The sequence below is a fragment of the Hyla sarda genome, chromosome 6, assembly GCF_029499605.1.
Source record: "Hyla sarda isolate aHylSar1 chromosome 6, aHylSar1.hap1, whole genome shotgun sequence".
Taxonomy (NCBI): domain Eukaryota; kingdom Metazoa; phylum Chordata; class Amphibia; order Anura; family Hylidae; genus Hyla; species Hyla sarda.
The window spans coordinates 288,051,570-288,066,435 of NC_079194.1; the positions used below are offsets into that span (position 1 = coordinate 288,051,570).

The window sequence follows — 14,866 nt, forward strand, 5'->3', positions numbered from 1 at the left end:
CCAAACCATTGTTCCTCCAGCTGTGGCGTAACTACAACTACCAGCATGCCAAAGGCTGTCCAGGCATACTGGGAAGTTGTAGTTTTGTAATAGCTGGAGGCCCCCTGGTTGGGAAACACTGTTATATGGCCTTGTAAGCAGTAGGAACCCCAGGATTCTACCGCCAAGCCTTGACACATGCAAGAAACAGTTTTACTGTGTGATGCTGCCACCCCCTGGTTGCAATAAGAACTACGTCTCCTTTTATTGGAGAAAACATTTGGTTGCTGAGTACTTGAAAGATTGGGGCCACAGTCTCCCACTATTGATATAGATTATAGCTGTGTATAGTGTTATAAATGTGGTCACTGGGGCGATTAACCCTGGAAACTCACCCTTCCCTGACAGTCTTCCTGCTTTTGGTCCCTCCGGGGTGCAGGATCACGGGATGCGGCTGTTGATCCGTCTCCGGTGGTTCTAATTGGTGCGGGCGGTCGCCGGTGGCTGCGGAGGTCCGGAGCTGGGGCGGGAAATCCTCTGCGACCGGGCTGTGTGGCGTTGAGCTGTAGAGGGGCCTCTCCTTGATCTCCTCTGCTTCTGGGATTACCGGGTAGTGTGCATGTGTGAGTCTGTCTGTCTGTGCTGGGCTTTACTCCGGGTGGGTCTCAGATGTACCCTTCCTTACTGCTGATGGATGTTTTGATATGTATTGCTCCCTGTCATTATGGTGGAGTCTCTGGGACCTATGGAGGCTGTTGTTTATGTTTACCTTGTTGGTGATGTTTGTTAATTAAAATGCAAAACTAAATAAACACTTTAAAAGTAAAATAATAAATGTGGTCACTGGTTTAAAAACATTTAAATGGTACATGTCATTAAAAAAATATAAATAAATAAAAAAAAACTCTTGGTATGGCTTAGAGACATATCAAAAGTTTATATTGGCCAGGAGAAGTCTGTGTCAAGCGCATTTTCTTCCAGCTTTGTGTCACGTGACCTGATCGGACTTACACTGTAAGTCTATGGGGCCGTCCTGGTCTCATAGACACACAGCAGGGAGAGGAACAGGTGGCAGGATGGCTTTCTCCCGGCTCGCTCTCCTCATCTGAACACTGTGACATGTGAAAAGTTTTCATTCACTGACTTTAAAGGGGTACTCTGCCGGAAATAATCTTATCCCCTATCCAAGGAATAAGAAATCAAATTTTTTTTTTGGGGGGGGGGGGGGGGGGGGGGGGGTTCTGCCGCTGCGGCACCCCAGTCATCCGATACACTGAGCGAACTCTGCTCCGTGCCGGATGACTGGCGACTACAGCTGCCACGCCCCCCTCCATCCATGTCTATGGGAGGAGGCGTGACAGCTACGTACTAGCAGTCACACCCCCTCCCCTAGACATGAATGGAGGGGGCATGGCGTGACATCACAGACACAGAAGCTCCAAGCTTCTGTATTCCGGCCGCTGCCGGCCTGGTGATCGCGGGGGTCCTCAGCGGCAAGACCCCTGTGATCAGACATCTTATCCCCGATCCTTTGGATAGGGGATATGATGTTTTCTGGCGGAGTACCTCTGTAAAGGGATTTTCTAGGAATATATTATTTAATGGGGTATTCCAGGAAAAAACTTTTTTTTTTTTATATATCAACTGGTTCCAGAAAGTTAAACAGATATGTAAATTACTTCTATTAAAAAATCTTAATCCTTTCAGTACTTATGAGCTCCTGAAGTTAAGGTTGTTCTTTTCTGTCTAAGTGCTCTCTGATGACACCTGTCTCGGTAAACGCCCAGTTTAGAAGCAAATTCCCATAGCAAACCTCTTCTAAACTGGGCGGTTCCCGAGACAGGCGTCATCAGAGAGCACTTAGACAGAAAAGAACAACCTAAACTTCAGAAGCTCATAAGTACTGAAAGGATTAAGATTTTTTAATAGAAGTCATTTACAAATCTGTTTGACTTTCTGGAGCCAGTTGATATATATATATATATATATATATATAAAAAAAAGTTTTTTCCTGGATAACCCCTTTAAGGACAGGCCAGGCCATCAGTAGTTGTTTGATGGTTTGCCCACTCCGGTCAGCTGCTCGGTGCCCGCACTACACAGAGTATTGGGCTGAAAGGAGTTGGCTCCATACCCCATGTAGTTGCAGCACAGCATTATTGGAGCTGTGCCTGCAGTAGCGATGTTCTACCACTACACCCAATATGGAGCCAATTTCTTCTGACCCCATACACTGGTGTCCTATGGGTTGGCCGTCTTTAGTAATAATTCTTTAATTTTTTATAGTGCACACAGATAGTATATTAATCATGAATAACTCCTTTAATTTACTTACGTGGAAACTCTTAAGAGATAAAGTAAATGTATCACATACATTCTTCTCATGTCTTTGTTCTTACTTTCTGCTTATTCTTAGATACCACGTGTGGGAGAAGGGACACGCACCAACTAACTATGCCAAGTGGAGAATAGCAACTACTTCATACCGCGTTGATTGGGCGCCAAACTTTGAACCCTACGTGGTTGTCCGAAGAGACTGTCCCGAATACGACCAGCGATTCCTGGGCTTTGGCTGGAACAAAGTGTCTCATATCATGGAGCTGGATGCCAAGGTACAGACATTTTTAGAGGGGGGGGGCTGTCTATTTTTGGCCGCCTCTTCTAATAGATGCACAATACAACAGCTACCTTACATGGGACTGAAAAGGACAGGGTTGTCCTAGCTGAGGATGTCCAGAGTTATAGGATTTTCAGGTAGGGTTTATCAAGGGCTTTGGAGCAGGTAACACTTTAGCACCACACAAACTAAAGGGGGATAAAAATCGTTCACCTTGCGCCAGTGGTTTCCAAACTCTGGCACTCCAGAATTTGCAAAACTACAACTCCCAGCATGCCCGGACAGCCGATGGCTGTCCGGGCATGCTGGGAGTTGTAGTTTTGCAACAGTAAAGCCGCAGGTCATGGCAACATGTGTTGGATGAGAGATTAAAGAGGGCGTATTGTGAACCTGACACATGCCGTATATACTCGAGTATAAGCCGGCCTGAATATAAGCAGAGGCCCCTAATTTCACCCCCAAAACCCAGGAAAAGTTATTAAGCCTAGGGTGGGAAATATATCATTCAGACCCCCGTCATAATCATTCCCCCCCCCCTTCTTCATCATCACCGCCTGTCAATCACTTCAGTGGTCTTCAACCTGCAGACCTCCCGATGTTGCAAAACTACAACTCCCAGCATGCCCGGACAGCCATCAGCTGTCCGGGCATGCTGGGAGGTGTAGTTTTGAAACATCGGGAGGTCTGCAGGTTGAAGACCACTGTCCCAGGCCTTCATCATCTTCCAGACCCCCCTTTAGTTTTCTACTCCCCTCCCCTCGGTGGGAAGGAAGGGTGAGCTGGTCCCGGCCATCTATGCTGCAGGGACCTTCCAGTGGGGAGGGTTAGTTGTTCTGGGCTGTCCATCTTCACCAGGAGGCCCTCTTCTCTGCTCCGGGCCGGCCCCGGACTAGTGACGTTGCCTTGACGACGATGCACAGGGACATTCATGCGCAGGGACGTGCCTGTGCATCGTAGTCAAGGCAACGTCACTAGTCTGGGCCCGGAGCGGAGAAGAGGGCCTCCCAGTGAAAATGGATAGCCTGGAACGACTAACCCTCCCCACCGGACGGTCCCTGCTGCATAGGTGGCCCAGACCAGCTCACCCTTTCTTCCCACCGAGGGGAGGTGAGTAGAAAACCAAAGGGGGGGGGGGGGGGGGTCTGGATGATGACGAAGGCCGCAGTGGTCTTCAACCTGAAGACCTCCAGATGTTTCAAAAACCACAACTCCCAGCATGCCCGGACAGCAGATGGCTGTCCGGGCATGCTGGGAGTTGTAGTTTTTGAAACATCTGGAGGTCCGCAGGTTGAAGACTACTGAAAGGGATTGACAGGCGGAGAGTTCACGCGAGTATAAGCCGAGGGGGGCGTTTTCAGCACAAAAAATAGTGCTGAAAAACTCGGCTTATACTCGAGTATATACGGTACTCAGCAGTGTCTAAAAAATGTACCAAGTTTATCTAACTGCAGGAGCCGTTGTCATAAACTTGGTAGATTCTTAGACTGCCTAGTAATTTACATGGTCTTAAAAGTGGTAATGCAGTGTTCATATCCTTCAGGGGTCGGAAATAAATTAAGAAAAAAAATAAAATATAAAAAAACAACTATACTTACACTGCCCGGTCCACTGTAGTTCCCCCTCCCCTGATATTCTGTCTTCTCCCTAAATGAGCGCTCGGAACATGACCTGCCAGCTCGGCAAATCACAGGCCGAGCTGGGACTCCACAGCGGCCAATGATTGGCTGAGTAGGCAGGTCCTGCTCCAACTGCCCATCTAGGAAGCAGGAAGAAGACATAATCTTAGAAAGACCAGGGCTGAACAGGAGCTACAGGGGACTGGGGCTAGGTAAGTATAGAAGTTTTTTTTAATTTATTTTTTAACGCAGCCCCAGGAGGATTTGAATTTTAGCAATTTTGGATAACCTCTTAAACACTTTATACGGCTGATAGACTGGGCCGAAAGGTTTATCTTTCAGCAGAATAGGGGAGATTTATCAAAACCTCTCCAGAGGAAAAGTTGCTGAGTTGCCCATAGCAACCAATCAGATCACTTCTTTCATTTTTCAGAGGGCTTTTAAAAAAAATGAAAGAAGCGATCTGATTGGTTGCTATGAGCAACTTAGCAACTTTTCCTCTGGACAGGTTTTGATAAATCTCCCCCAATGGAATGATTTACATTAAAGCATGTTATGTCCTAAATTGGTATTTTTTAAGGGTGGGTTATTTTAGAGTGGGAGGGCTTTTCTTGTCTGTTTTTGTAACATTTGGTTAATAAAAAGATTTTGTATATAGTGGTAGATATGTGTTGGTCTCCTTTGTATGTTACAGAGTAGAGTTTTAAGTGATTGACAGGCATATTGAGTTGCTGGATTGTGGGTATTGACAATGTCAAGACCTGAATATAATTGAGAATCTGCGGTAAGACTTAAAGGAAATGTCCAGTGCTAAAAAACTTATCCCCTATGTCTGATCACGGGGGTCTGACCACTGAGACCCCCTAATCTCCCCCCCCCCCCCCCCCCCCCCAGACAAGGGAACGCTGCCTCTCCATCTCTCCTGCGGACAGGGAATAAATTGTTTAGCACTGGACATCTTCTTTAAATTGCTGCTCACAGACGTCTTCATCCAATCTGACTTCAGATTTTTTGCCAAGTAGAATGGAGAAACATTTCCATCTCTAGATGTACAAAGCTGGTAGAGATCTACCCCAAAAGACTTTCCAAAGGTGTTTAATACTTATTCGTGCAGCATTATGACTCTATGATGTTTATTTTTTTTTGCTCCCCCAGGGCTATGAACTGGTTGTGCTTCCCAACGCATTCATTATCCACATGCCTCACGCCCCCAGCTTTGACATCTCCAAGTTCCGTTCTAGTGAAAACTACCGCCTGTGCGTGCAGACGCTTAAAGAAGAGTTTCACCAGGACTTGTCCCGGAGATACGGCTCTGCCGCTCTAAAGTATATCGCGGCTGAGAGGAATCGGTGACAGGTCGCCCTGGAAGCATCTCACCTTGTATTGAACTCCAAGATGGAGGGCGTCACGTCTCGAGCCCTATGGGGAGGGTTTAGTTGAGTGTATTCTTTCACTCTGTGCCTGTAACTAATATTGGGCTCCACTGCCTTATCGAAGAGGTAACCTGCGTTTTCGTAGGGATCAATGTGCCTCTTTACAGACAAGCTGAATCAGCAGAACTTTGACTTTTTTTTTTTTGGAGGCATCTGAAGACAATCACCACCGATGGGAAATAGATGCCGAAAATGTAGTCCTGATCACTGGATTCTCTGACCACTGCTCCCACTTGGATTTTTACAATACATATATATATATATTTTATTTATTTATAACTGACAGCCATTCTGTAGGTAGCGCGGCTGGGACAGGATTCCTGCCTGATACTTGATTACATTTTTTTTTTGTAAAGAAAATCCTATGCCAATAAAATTCTGTACAATTTCTTAATTTACCCCCATTTTCTTATTTATTTGTTTAATTAAATAAATCTGTTCACAGTGCATGCTGGGAAATTATAGATAAGAATGTGTAAAAGAAAGGGAGACATGTTTTATATTTTGAATTACAAACTTTACAGTTCACCAAACAAATAACTATACAAAGTTTATGTCTTCAGGACATCAGACGTAAATGTACATCCTAACATACATTTACCAAGCACAGGAGCTGCGCTGAGCAGCCAGGGACCCACCAGTAATGGCGGACATGAGCGATTGCACTGATGTCCACTATTAAAGGAGTACTGCAGTCTTATCCCCCTATCCTGCAGATAGGGGATAAGTGTCTGATCGCGAGGGGTCCGACCGCTGGGGACCTGGTTTTATGCAGCTAACGCACGTGTTGTCGACCTCCCTGAAGTCAACGACCCCCCCCCCCCCCTCCATACAGCTTTATGAGGGAGAGGCGGGGATGCACGAACACCCTCTCGGCCTCTTCCATAGAGATACATGGAGGGGGCGCGTCAGCTACGACAGACACTCCTGCACGGGAGATTGGGTCCCAGCGTTCGGACCCCCGCGATCAGACACTCATGGCTATCAGACAATGTCTATGGCTGCAGATGCATCTGCGGCAATGCAGCACTTTTAATGGCTGATCGGATCACCCAACAACCGTGGGGATCCAGTCATCCAAAATGGCAGATGGAGGTCTCCTTACCTTCCACCTTGCTGTCATCACTGGGTCTCCTCCTATGGTCTGCCTTCTAGTAGTTCGCCCATAGCACTGAACAGTATTAGCAATCTTATAATTGGTATAAATAGTTCCCCATGGGGGCATAAAAAGCGTAAAATACTTTTGGTATCGGCATGTGCCTAAATGGTCGAACTATCAAAATATAATGATCCCAAAAAAAACTGTACATTACATGGTAAAATGAAATGTGTCATTACAAAGTACAATTGGTTGTGCAAAAAACGAGCCCTCATATGGGTCTGTGGATGGAAAAATAAGAGTTATGTCTATTAAAAGGCGAGGAGGAAGAAAAACGAAAATGCAAAAATTAAATAGCCTGTGTCCTTAAGGGGTTAAAGGTCAGTGCAGTGTTTGCCAAACAAGGTGTCTCCAGCTGTTGCAAAACTACAACTCCTTTGGCTGTCCGGGCATGCTGGGAGTTGTGGTTTTGCAACAGCTGGAGACACGCTGTTTAGAAAACACAGGGCCAGTTTCTCACCACCTCCCCCTCTATTATCCCTTAAAGAATTTGCCCTTTCAGATCTAAATCCCTACAGTTCAGTCCAATTTGGAAATTTTGTTATAATCTTGTGACCAAATGAGAACTTGTCCCTTGGTGCACTTTTTTTTACAATAAACAACGTGGATTTAAAGAGGCCCGACAGATGTATATGCACTATATGTTCCTTTTATACACTTTAAGTTTTGTTACTAAGAGTGGATTAGATATGCAACACGTCTGCAATGTGTGAATTAAACCTTACGAAGCAAGAGAGGACAAAGCAGCAGTATAATGCAATGCGGCATGTACATTGCAATCTAACGGAAAACTGAACCTAAAAGTATAAATAACACAAACATTAACAACATACATGATACTAATAAATTCATACAAATACTATTAGGCTATTTAATTTCTAAGGCCTGGGCTACCCGGGGACTTCTTGTGGCACTGATTGATTTTAATGAGTACCTGTCACCAAACTAAACTTACATAAGGAACAATATATGCTCTGTTCTGTTCCCTGCGCAAGTCAAACAGTTAGTTTGGTCTCCTCCCGGCCTGGCAGTAGACCGAACTCAGGAAGTGCGTGCAGGGCATGGCAAGGCACAAGCTCTCGCAGGTTTCAGTGACGTCACGCCAGCTGGGGAACACCCACTTTCTCCTGCCGGGAGCTCAGACAATGTAAGCAAGGGGAAAGGTATGATACACAGCTTTTTAATGCTCGGAATTTTTTTTTTTAAAGGCAAGAGGGGTGTTAGGAGTAGTTAGGCAATATACCCGAGTATAAGCCGAGTTTTTCAGCAGGATTTTTCGTGCTGAAAACACCCCCCTCGGCTTATACTCGAGTGAACTCTCCACCCTCAGTGGTCTTCAACCTGCGGACCTCCAGAGGTTTCAAAACTACAACTCCCAGCAAGCCCGGGCAGCCATCGGCTGTCCGGGCTTGCTGGGAGTTGTAGTTTTGAAACCTCTGGAGGTCCGCAGGTTGAAGACCACTGCGGCCTTCAACATCATCCAGACCCCCCCCACCCCCTTTAGTTTTGTACTCACCTCCGCTCGGCGGGACGTTAGGGTGCGCTGGTCCAGTGCTGCAGGACTGTCCGGTGGGGAGGTCGTCCGGTGGGATAGTCGTTCCGGGCTGTCCATCTTCACCAGGGGGGCCTCTTCTCCGCGCTTCAGGACCGGCCCCGGAATAGTCACGTTGCCTTGACGACAACGCACAGGGACGTTCATTAGTAACGTCCCACTGCGTCGTCGTCAAGGCAACACCTCTATTCCGGGCCCGAAGTGCGGAGAAGAGGTCCCCCCGGTGAAGATGGACAGCCCGGAACGACTATCCCACCGGACGACCTCCCCACCGGACAGTCCTGCAGCATCGGACCAGCGCACCCTAACCTCCCACCGAGCGGAGGTGAGTACAAAACTAAAGGGGGTGGGGGGTCTGGATGATGTCGAAGGCCGCAGTGGTCTTCAACCTGCGGACCTCTAGATGTTTCAAAACTACAACTCCCAGCAAGCCCGGACAGCCGATGGCTGCCCGGGCTTGCTGGGAGTTGTAGTTTTGAAACATCTGGAGGTCCGCAGGTTGAAGACCACTGTATCAGACAAGCGGTGATGATGATGAAGGGGGGGCTGATGACATGTGGTGATGATGACAAGGGGATGATGAAGGGGGTGTGTGGGATGATGACAGGGGGATGATGATGAGGGTGTTAATGACGGGGGTCTGGATGAAGACAGGGGGGGGGGGGGATGATTTATTTCCCACCCTAGGCTTATACTCGAGTCAATAACTTTTCCTGGGATTTTGGGGTGAAATTAGGGGCCTCTGCTTATATTCGGGTCGGCTTATACGGTAATCGGAGTTAGTTTCGAAAATATCGTTTGACAGGTTCTCTCTAAGGGCCGTAGATTAAATAGCCTCCTCCTTCATTCCTCTTCATTTCCGCATGGAAATTCCGCTCGATGGATAAAATGACAGAAGGCAACAATTTCCTGACCTAAATTATTCCTCGTGAATTCCTCTTGAATTCCTCAGTGTGAACATAGCCTAACTATAGAGCCATAGCTACAGTCCAAAGGAATACTCAGGGTTGTAAATAATCTTGTGGACTACAGTGGTCACTCAATAGTTAAAGGAGTCCTACAGTCTTATCCTCCATTCTGCAGATAGAGGATAAGTGTCAGTGTCTGATCGTGGAGGATTCGACCGCTGGGACTACAAATTAATTGAAATTAATCACGTGATACAAAAAGTCTCAGTATAATCCTAGCCGAAAAGTGCCAACCGCTGAGCCACAATGCTTGCAACACATGCCATAAAAACCGCTTATAATATAACAGCTTGGAACAAAGAGAGACCAATTTAAAATAAGGATGCAGGGCGTATATGCATGCCCTGCGCCCGCAATATAAAGCGCACTTAGGAGCCGAGCGCACTTCATACCAGGTGGGGCCTTGTTGCTATCAACTGAGAGTACAGCAGGAGGTCCCTTACCTTTCTCCTTCCTATCCAGTCGACACTCCAATGCTCCACCAAGTCATGGCAGCCTGGAGCCAGGGGCAGAGTCTAGTCTCGGGAGTGGCACAATCAAAGTATTGTGCGGTGGTTGACACGCCCCCTCCCATAGACTTGCATTGAGGGGGCATGTTTTGATGTCACATCCACGCCCCTCTTGAAGTCACGCCACACCCCCTCAATGCAAGTCTATGGGAGAGGGTGTGTCGAACCCCCAGTCCGCACCCAGCGTTCGGAAGAAAATGTTCCGAACGCTGGGGCAGTGGACTACCCCTTTAAGTACACAGCATAGTTCCCCCTACATTAGGTTAGCAGTGGCCCCCACAGACATATAGCTTCCAGCCAAATAAAGTGTATGGCTAGAGGCTATATTTACTGCCCCACCTTAGTGCTCCGACCACCGCTCCTCTGGTCCCCTGACCAGAGGAGCGGTGGTCACAGCACCGAAGCTGACGTGCAGCTGGTAACTTACCATGCTAGCCAGCGCGTGTCATCCTTCTCGATGCTCTGCCCATATGGGCGCACGCACTGGACGCCACAGTGTTTTTAAAGTTAACGTGGGGCCGCAGAGAGTCCAAAAAGATCTTTCAGGACACATGGATGTCCTTAATACTGATGGGGGAAATTAATCTTGCCCCATCTCTTCCCCCCTTGGATCCGCCACTGCCTGGAGAAATGGAGCACAGATAACACTGATCAATGCTATGCTATGGAGCAGCATTGTTCATTGCTGCTCCATAGAATAGTAAAAAAAAAAAAGTTAAGGATTTTTTTAAAGTAGTAAAATAAAACAAAACCTATATAAGTTGATATCATTTTAATCATATGGACCTACAGAATAAAGATAACTTATAACCTGTCATTTTTCTTGCAAAGTGCACTGCGTAGAAACTGAAGCCCCCAAAAGTTGCAAAATGGCAGCTTCCCCCCCCCCCCCCAATTTTCTTTTGTTTTCCGTAGTTTTGGTGGTAAAATATGTCATTACAAAGTACATTTGGTGACGCAAACAACAAGCCTCACATGGGTCTGTAGGTGGAAAAATTGTGTTATCGTTATTAGAAGCCAAAAAAACAAAAGTGTAAAAATGAAATAATCCATGCGTCCTTAAAGGGGTACTCCACTACTCAGCGTTTGGAACAAACTGTTCCGAGCGGTGGAGCCGGGAGCTTGTGACTTCATAGCCCTGCCCCCTCATGGCATCACGCCCCACCCCCTCAATGCAAGTGTATGGGAGGGGGACGTGACAGCAGTCATGCCCTCTCCCATAGACTTGCATTGAGGGGACGGGGTGTGACGTCATGAGGGGGTGGGGCTTTGACGTCATGAGCTCCCGGCTCCATCGCTCGGAATAGTTTGTTCCAAATGCTGAGCAGCGGAGTACCCCCCTTTAAAGGGGTACTCCGCCGAAAAACATCTTATCCCCAATCTAAATGAAAGGGGATAATATGTCTGATTGTGGGGGTCCCGCCACTGGGGACCCCCGCGATCTTCGGCGCGGTACCTCAGTCATCCGTGCACGGAGCAAACTCTACTTCGTGCCGGATGACTGGCAACTACAGCCACCACGCCCCCGTCATTCATGTCTACAGGAGGAGGTGTGACGGCTACATACTAACCATCCCGCCCCTCGCATAGACATGAATGGAGGGGCATAGCCTGAAGTCACAAACGTGGAATCTCCAAGCTTCCGTGTTCCGGACGCCGCCACTGCCAGCCCGGAGATCGCAGGGGTCCCCAGTGGTGGGACCCCCCGTGATAAGACATCTTATCCCCTATCCTTTGCATAGGGGATAAGATGTTTTACGGCGGAGTACCCCTTTTAATTTTTCCATCCACAGACCCATACGAGGGCTTGTTTTTTAGGGAACCAAGTGTACTTTGTAATGACATCACCCATCATTTAACCATAAAATGTACGGTTCAACCAAAAAATATTTGTGTGGGAAAATGAAAAATATTAGGTTTTTACACCGTGCACTTTACGGTGAAACTGACATGTTCCCTTATTCTGTGGGTTACAACAATTTAAGAGTAGGGTCACACAGCGATTCACAGGCCAACGTCACTGCTCGGAGCGGTGGCTTGCAGGGGGGGGGGGGGGGGGGAGAGAACAGCTGGAGTCACAATAGGTGTCGAGCCATCGGCAGATCCGCAGTGCAAAATACGGTGCAGATCCCTGTCGTGTGACCCTACCCTAAATGATATCCATGTTTACACAGCTTTACTATTATTGCACTTTAAAAAAAAATTAAATTAAACAGAAATCTCCTTATTCTGACCCCTATACCTTTTTTTTTCAGTTTATGCGGCTGTATGAGGGCTCATTTTTTGCACTGAGATCTGTAGTTTTGAGTGGTACATTTTTACGCATATTTGACTTTTTGTAATTGTCCTGTAACCAAAAAATATAGCAATTTTTAATTTTGGTATTTTGCGTTTCCAATGTTAACTTAACAGGATCATTATTGTATTTGAATAATTTAGACATTTTCGGACACGGCAATACCCAAATATGTCTTCTACAATTGCTTTCAAATTGGGTGATTTAAATTTTTATTTGGGGAAGGGCCTATTCACATTAAAAAGATAATTTTTTTTTTTTATTATTTATTTAACATAGGGGACTATTAAATGTGACCAACCCCCAAAAAAGAAGATTGGATCATCCTTGAATAGCTTGATATGAAGTCTTTCGGGGAGATTAAAGGAGTACTCCGGTGGAAATGTTTTTATTTTATTTTTTCTTCAAATCAAATGGTGCCAGAAAGTTAAACAGATTTGTAAATTACTTCTATTAAACAATCTTCATCCTTCCAGTACTTATCAGCTGCTGTATGCTCCACAGGAAGTTGTGTAGCTATTGCAAATCTGACCACAGTGCTCTCTGCTGACACCTCTGTCCATGTCAGGGACTGTCCACAGCAGGAAAGGTTTGCTATGGGGATTTACTCCTACTCTGGACAGTTCCTGACACAAACAGAGGTGTCAGCAGAGAGCACTGTGGTCAGACTGAAAAGAGCTACACAACTTCCTCTGGAGTGTACAGCAGCTGATAAGTACTGGAAGGATTAAGATGGTTTAACCCCTTCCCGACCTATGACATACCTGTACGTCATGGGTGGCAATGTGTTCCCGACCCATGACATACAGGTACGTCATGGACATTACTGCCGCTACTCGCGGCATCCCGCAGCGCCCGGAAAGATGGTGGCTATCACTGATAGCCAGCCATCTTACCGTGCGACCACGGGGGGTTTCGTCCCCCACCCCCCCCCAGCGATCGCTGCTATCAGCTGGTCAAATCTGACTAGCTGATGGCAGCGTTTCGCTATCAGAATACTTAGCAGCGCGGTGTGTGAGTTCCGATCGGGACACACACCGCTCTACTAAGTGTCCCTGACCCGTCCCCCGGCGTCACTTACCCGTCGGAGCGGTGTCCCGAGCGGTCCCGGCGTCCTCCGTGCGGTCCCGGCGTCCTCCGAGCGGTCCCGGCGGCGAGCGGTGTCCTCCGTGCGGTCCCGGCTGCGCTGCGTCCCGGAGGTGAGTTTCCGGCAGCAGTGCGGCATCTTCATTGGCAGCAGTGAGATCGCCGTAAAGCGATCTCACTGCTGCCTCTGAGAGTTTCAAAACTGCAACTCCCAGCATGCCCAGACAGCCTTTGGCTTTCTGGGCATGCTGGGAGTTGTAGTTTTGCAACATCTGGAGGTCCACAGTTTGGAGACCACTGTATAATGGTCTCCAATCTGTGCTCTTCCAGATGTTGCAAAACTACAAATCTCAGCATGCTCAGTCTGTCCAGGCATGCTGGGAGTTGTAGTTCTCTAACATCTGGAAGAGCACAGATTGGAGACCATTATACAGTGGTCTCCAAACTGTGGACCTCCAGATGTTGCAAAACTACAACTCCCAGCATGCCCAGACTGCCCAAGCATGCTGGAAGTTGTAGTTCGGCAACATCTGATCCTTCAGATATTGCCGAACTACAACTTCCAGCATGCCTTGGCAGTCTGGGCATGCTGGGAGTTGTAGTTTTGCAACAACTGGAGGCACACTAGTTGGGAAACATTGTCCGTTTCCTACCTCAGTGTCTCCAGCTGTTGCAATTGTTGCAAAACTATAACTCCCAGCATGCACTGACAGACCATGCATGCTGGGAGTTGTAGTTTTGCAACAGCTGGAGGCACAATGGTTTGGAAACACTAAGTTTGGTTGCAAAACACTTGAAAGTTTATTACTTAACTTAGTGTTTCCAAACCAGTGTTCCTCCAGCTGTTGCAAAACTACAACTCCCAGCATGCACGGACAGCCAAAGGGCATGCTCGGAGTTTGCAACAGCTGGATGTTTGCCCCCTCCCCCCAATGTGAATGTACAGGGTACACTCACATGGGCGGAGGTTTACAGTGAGTGCTGCAAGTTTGAGATGGCGCAAATTTTGCGCTGCAGCTCAAACTTCCAGCGGCAAACTTGCTGTGAACCTCTGCCCATGTGACTGTACCCTAAAAACACTACACTACACTAACACTAACCTAAAATAAAAAGTAAAAAACACTACATATACACATACCCCTACACAGCCCCCCTCCCCCCAAAAAATGAAAAACGTCTGGTACGCTACTGTTTCCAAAACGGAGCCTCCAGCTGTTGCAAAATAATAACTCCCAGTATTGCCGGACAGCCATTTACTGTCCAGGCATGCTGGGAGTTTTGCAACAGCTGGAGGCACCCTGTTTGGGAATCACTGGCGTAGAATACCCCTATGTCCACCCCTATGCAAATCCCTAATTCAGGCCTCAAATGCGCATGGCGCTCTCTCACTTTGGAGCCCTGTCGTATTTCAGGGCAACAGTTTTGGGACACATATGGGGTATCGCTGTACTCGGGAGAAATTGCCTTACAAATTTTGGGGGGCTTTTTCTTCTTTAACCCCTTATGAAAAGGTGAAGTTGGGGTCTACACCAGCATGGTAGTGTAAAAAAATAAATTTTTTACACTGACATGCTGGTGTTGCCCTATACTTTTCATTTTCACAAGAGGTAAAAGGGAAAAAATACCCTCTAAATTTGTAACGCAATTTCTC

At 47.2% G+C, this 14,866-nt stretch overlaps 1 protein-coding gene and 1 long non-coding RNA gene across 8 annotated transcripts in view; one reads left to right on the forward strand and one right to left on the reverse strand.

Annotated features, from left to right (window-relative positions):
- The window catches only part of LARGE2 (LARGE xylosyl- and glucuronyltransferase 2), an 84,014-nt gene extending 77,964 nt beyond the window's left edge, over positions 1-6,050 (forward strand). For all 3 annotated transcript variants that reach the window (XM_056527626.1, XM_056527627.1, XM_056527628.1), the window contains 2 exons: positions 2,396-2,591; positions 5,368-6,050. In XM_056527626.1, coding sequence (XP_056383601.1) covers positions 2,396-2,591; positions 5,368-5,565 — 394 coding nt within the window. In that variant the 3' untranslated portion in view covers positions 5,566-6,050. The remainder of the gene's footprint in view (positions 1-2,395; positions 2,592-5,367) is intronic.
- LOC130277206 (uncharacterized) overlaps positions 1-14,866 on the reverse strand; it is a 66,136-nt gene that overhangs the window by 47,387 nt on the left and 3,883 nt on the right. The window contains exon 5 of one of the 5 annotated variants that reach the window (XR_008845397.1): positions 6,751-6,816. The exons of the other annotated variants lie outside the window; for them this stretch is intronic. This is a non-coding gene — a long non-coding RNA (uncharacterized LOC130277206). The remainder of the gene's footprint in view (positions 1-6,750; positions 6,817-14,866) is intronic. 5 annotated transcript variants of the gene reach the window in all.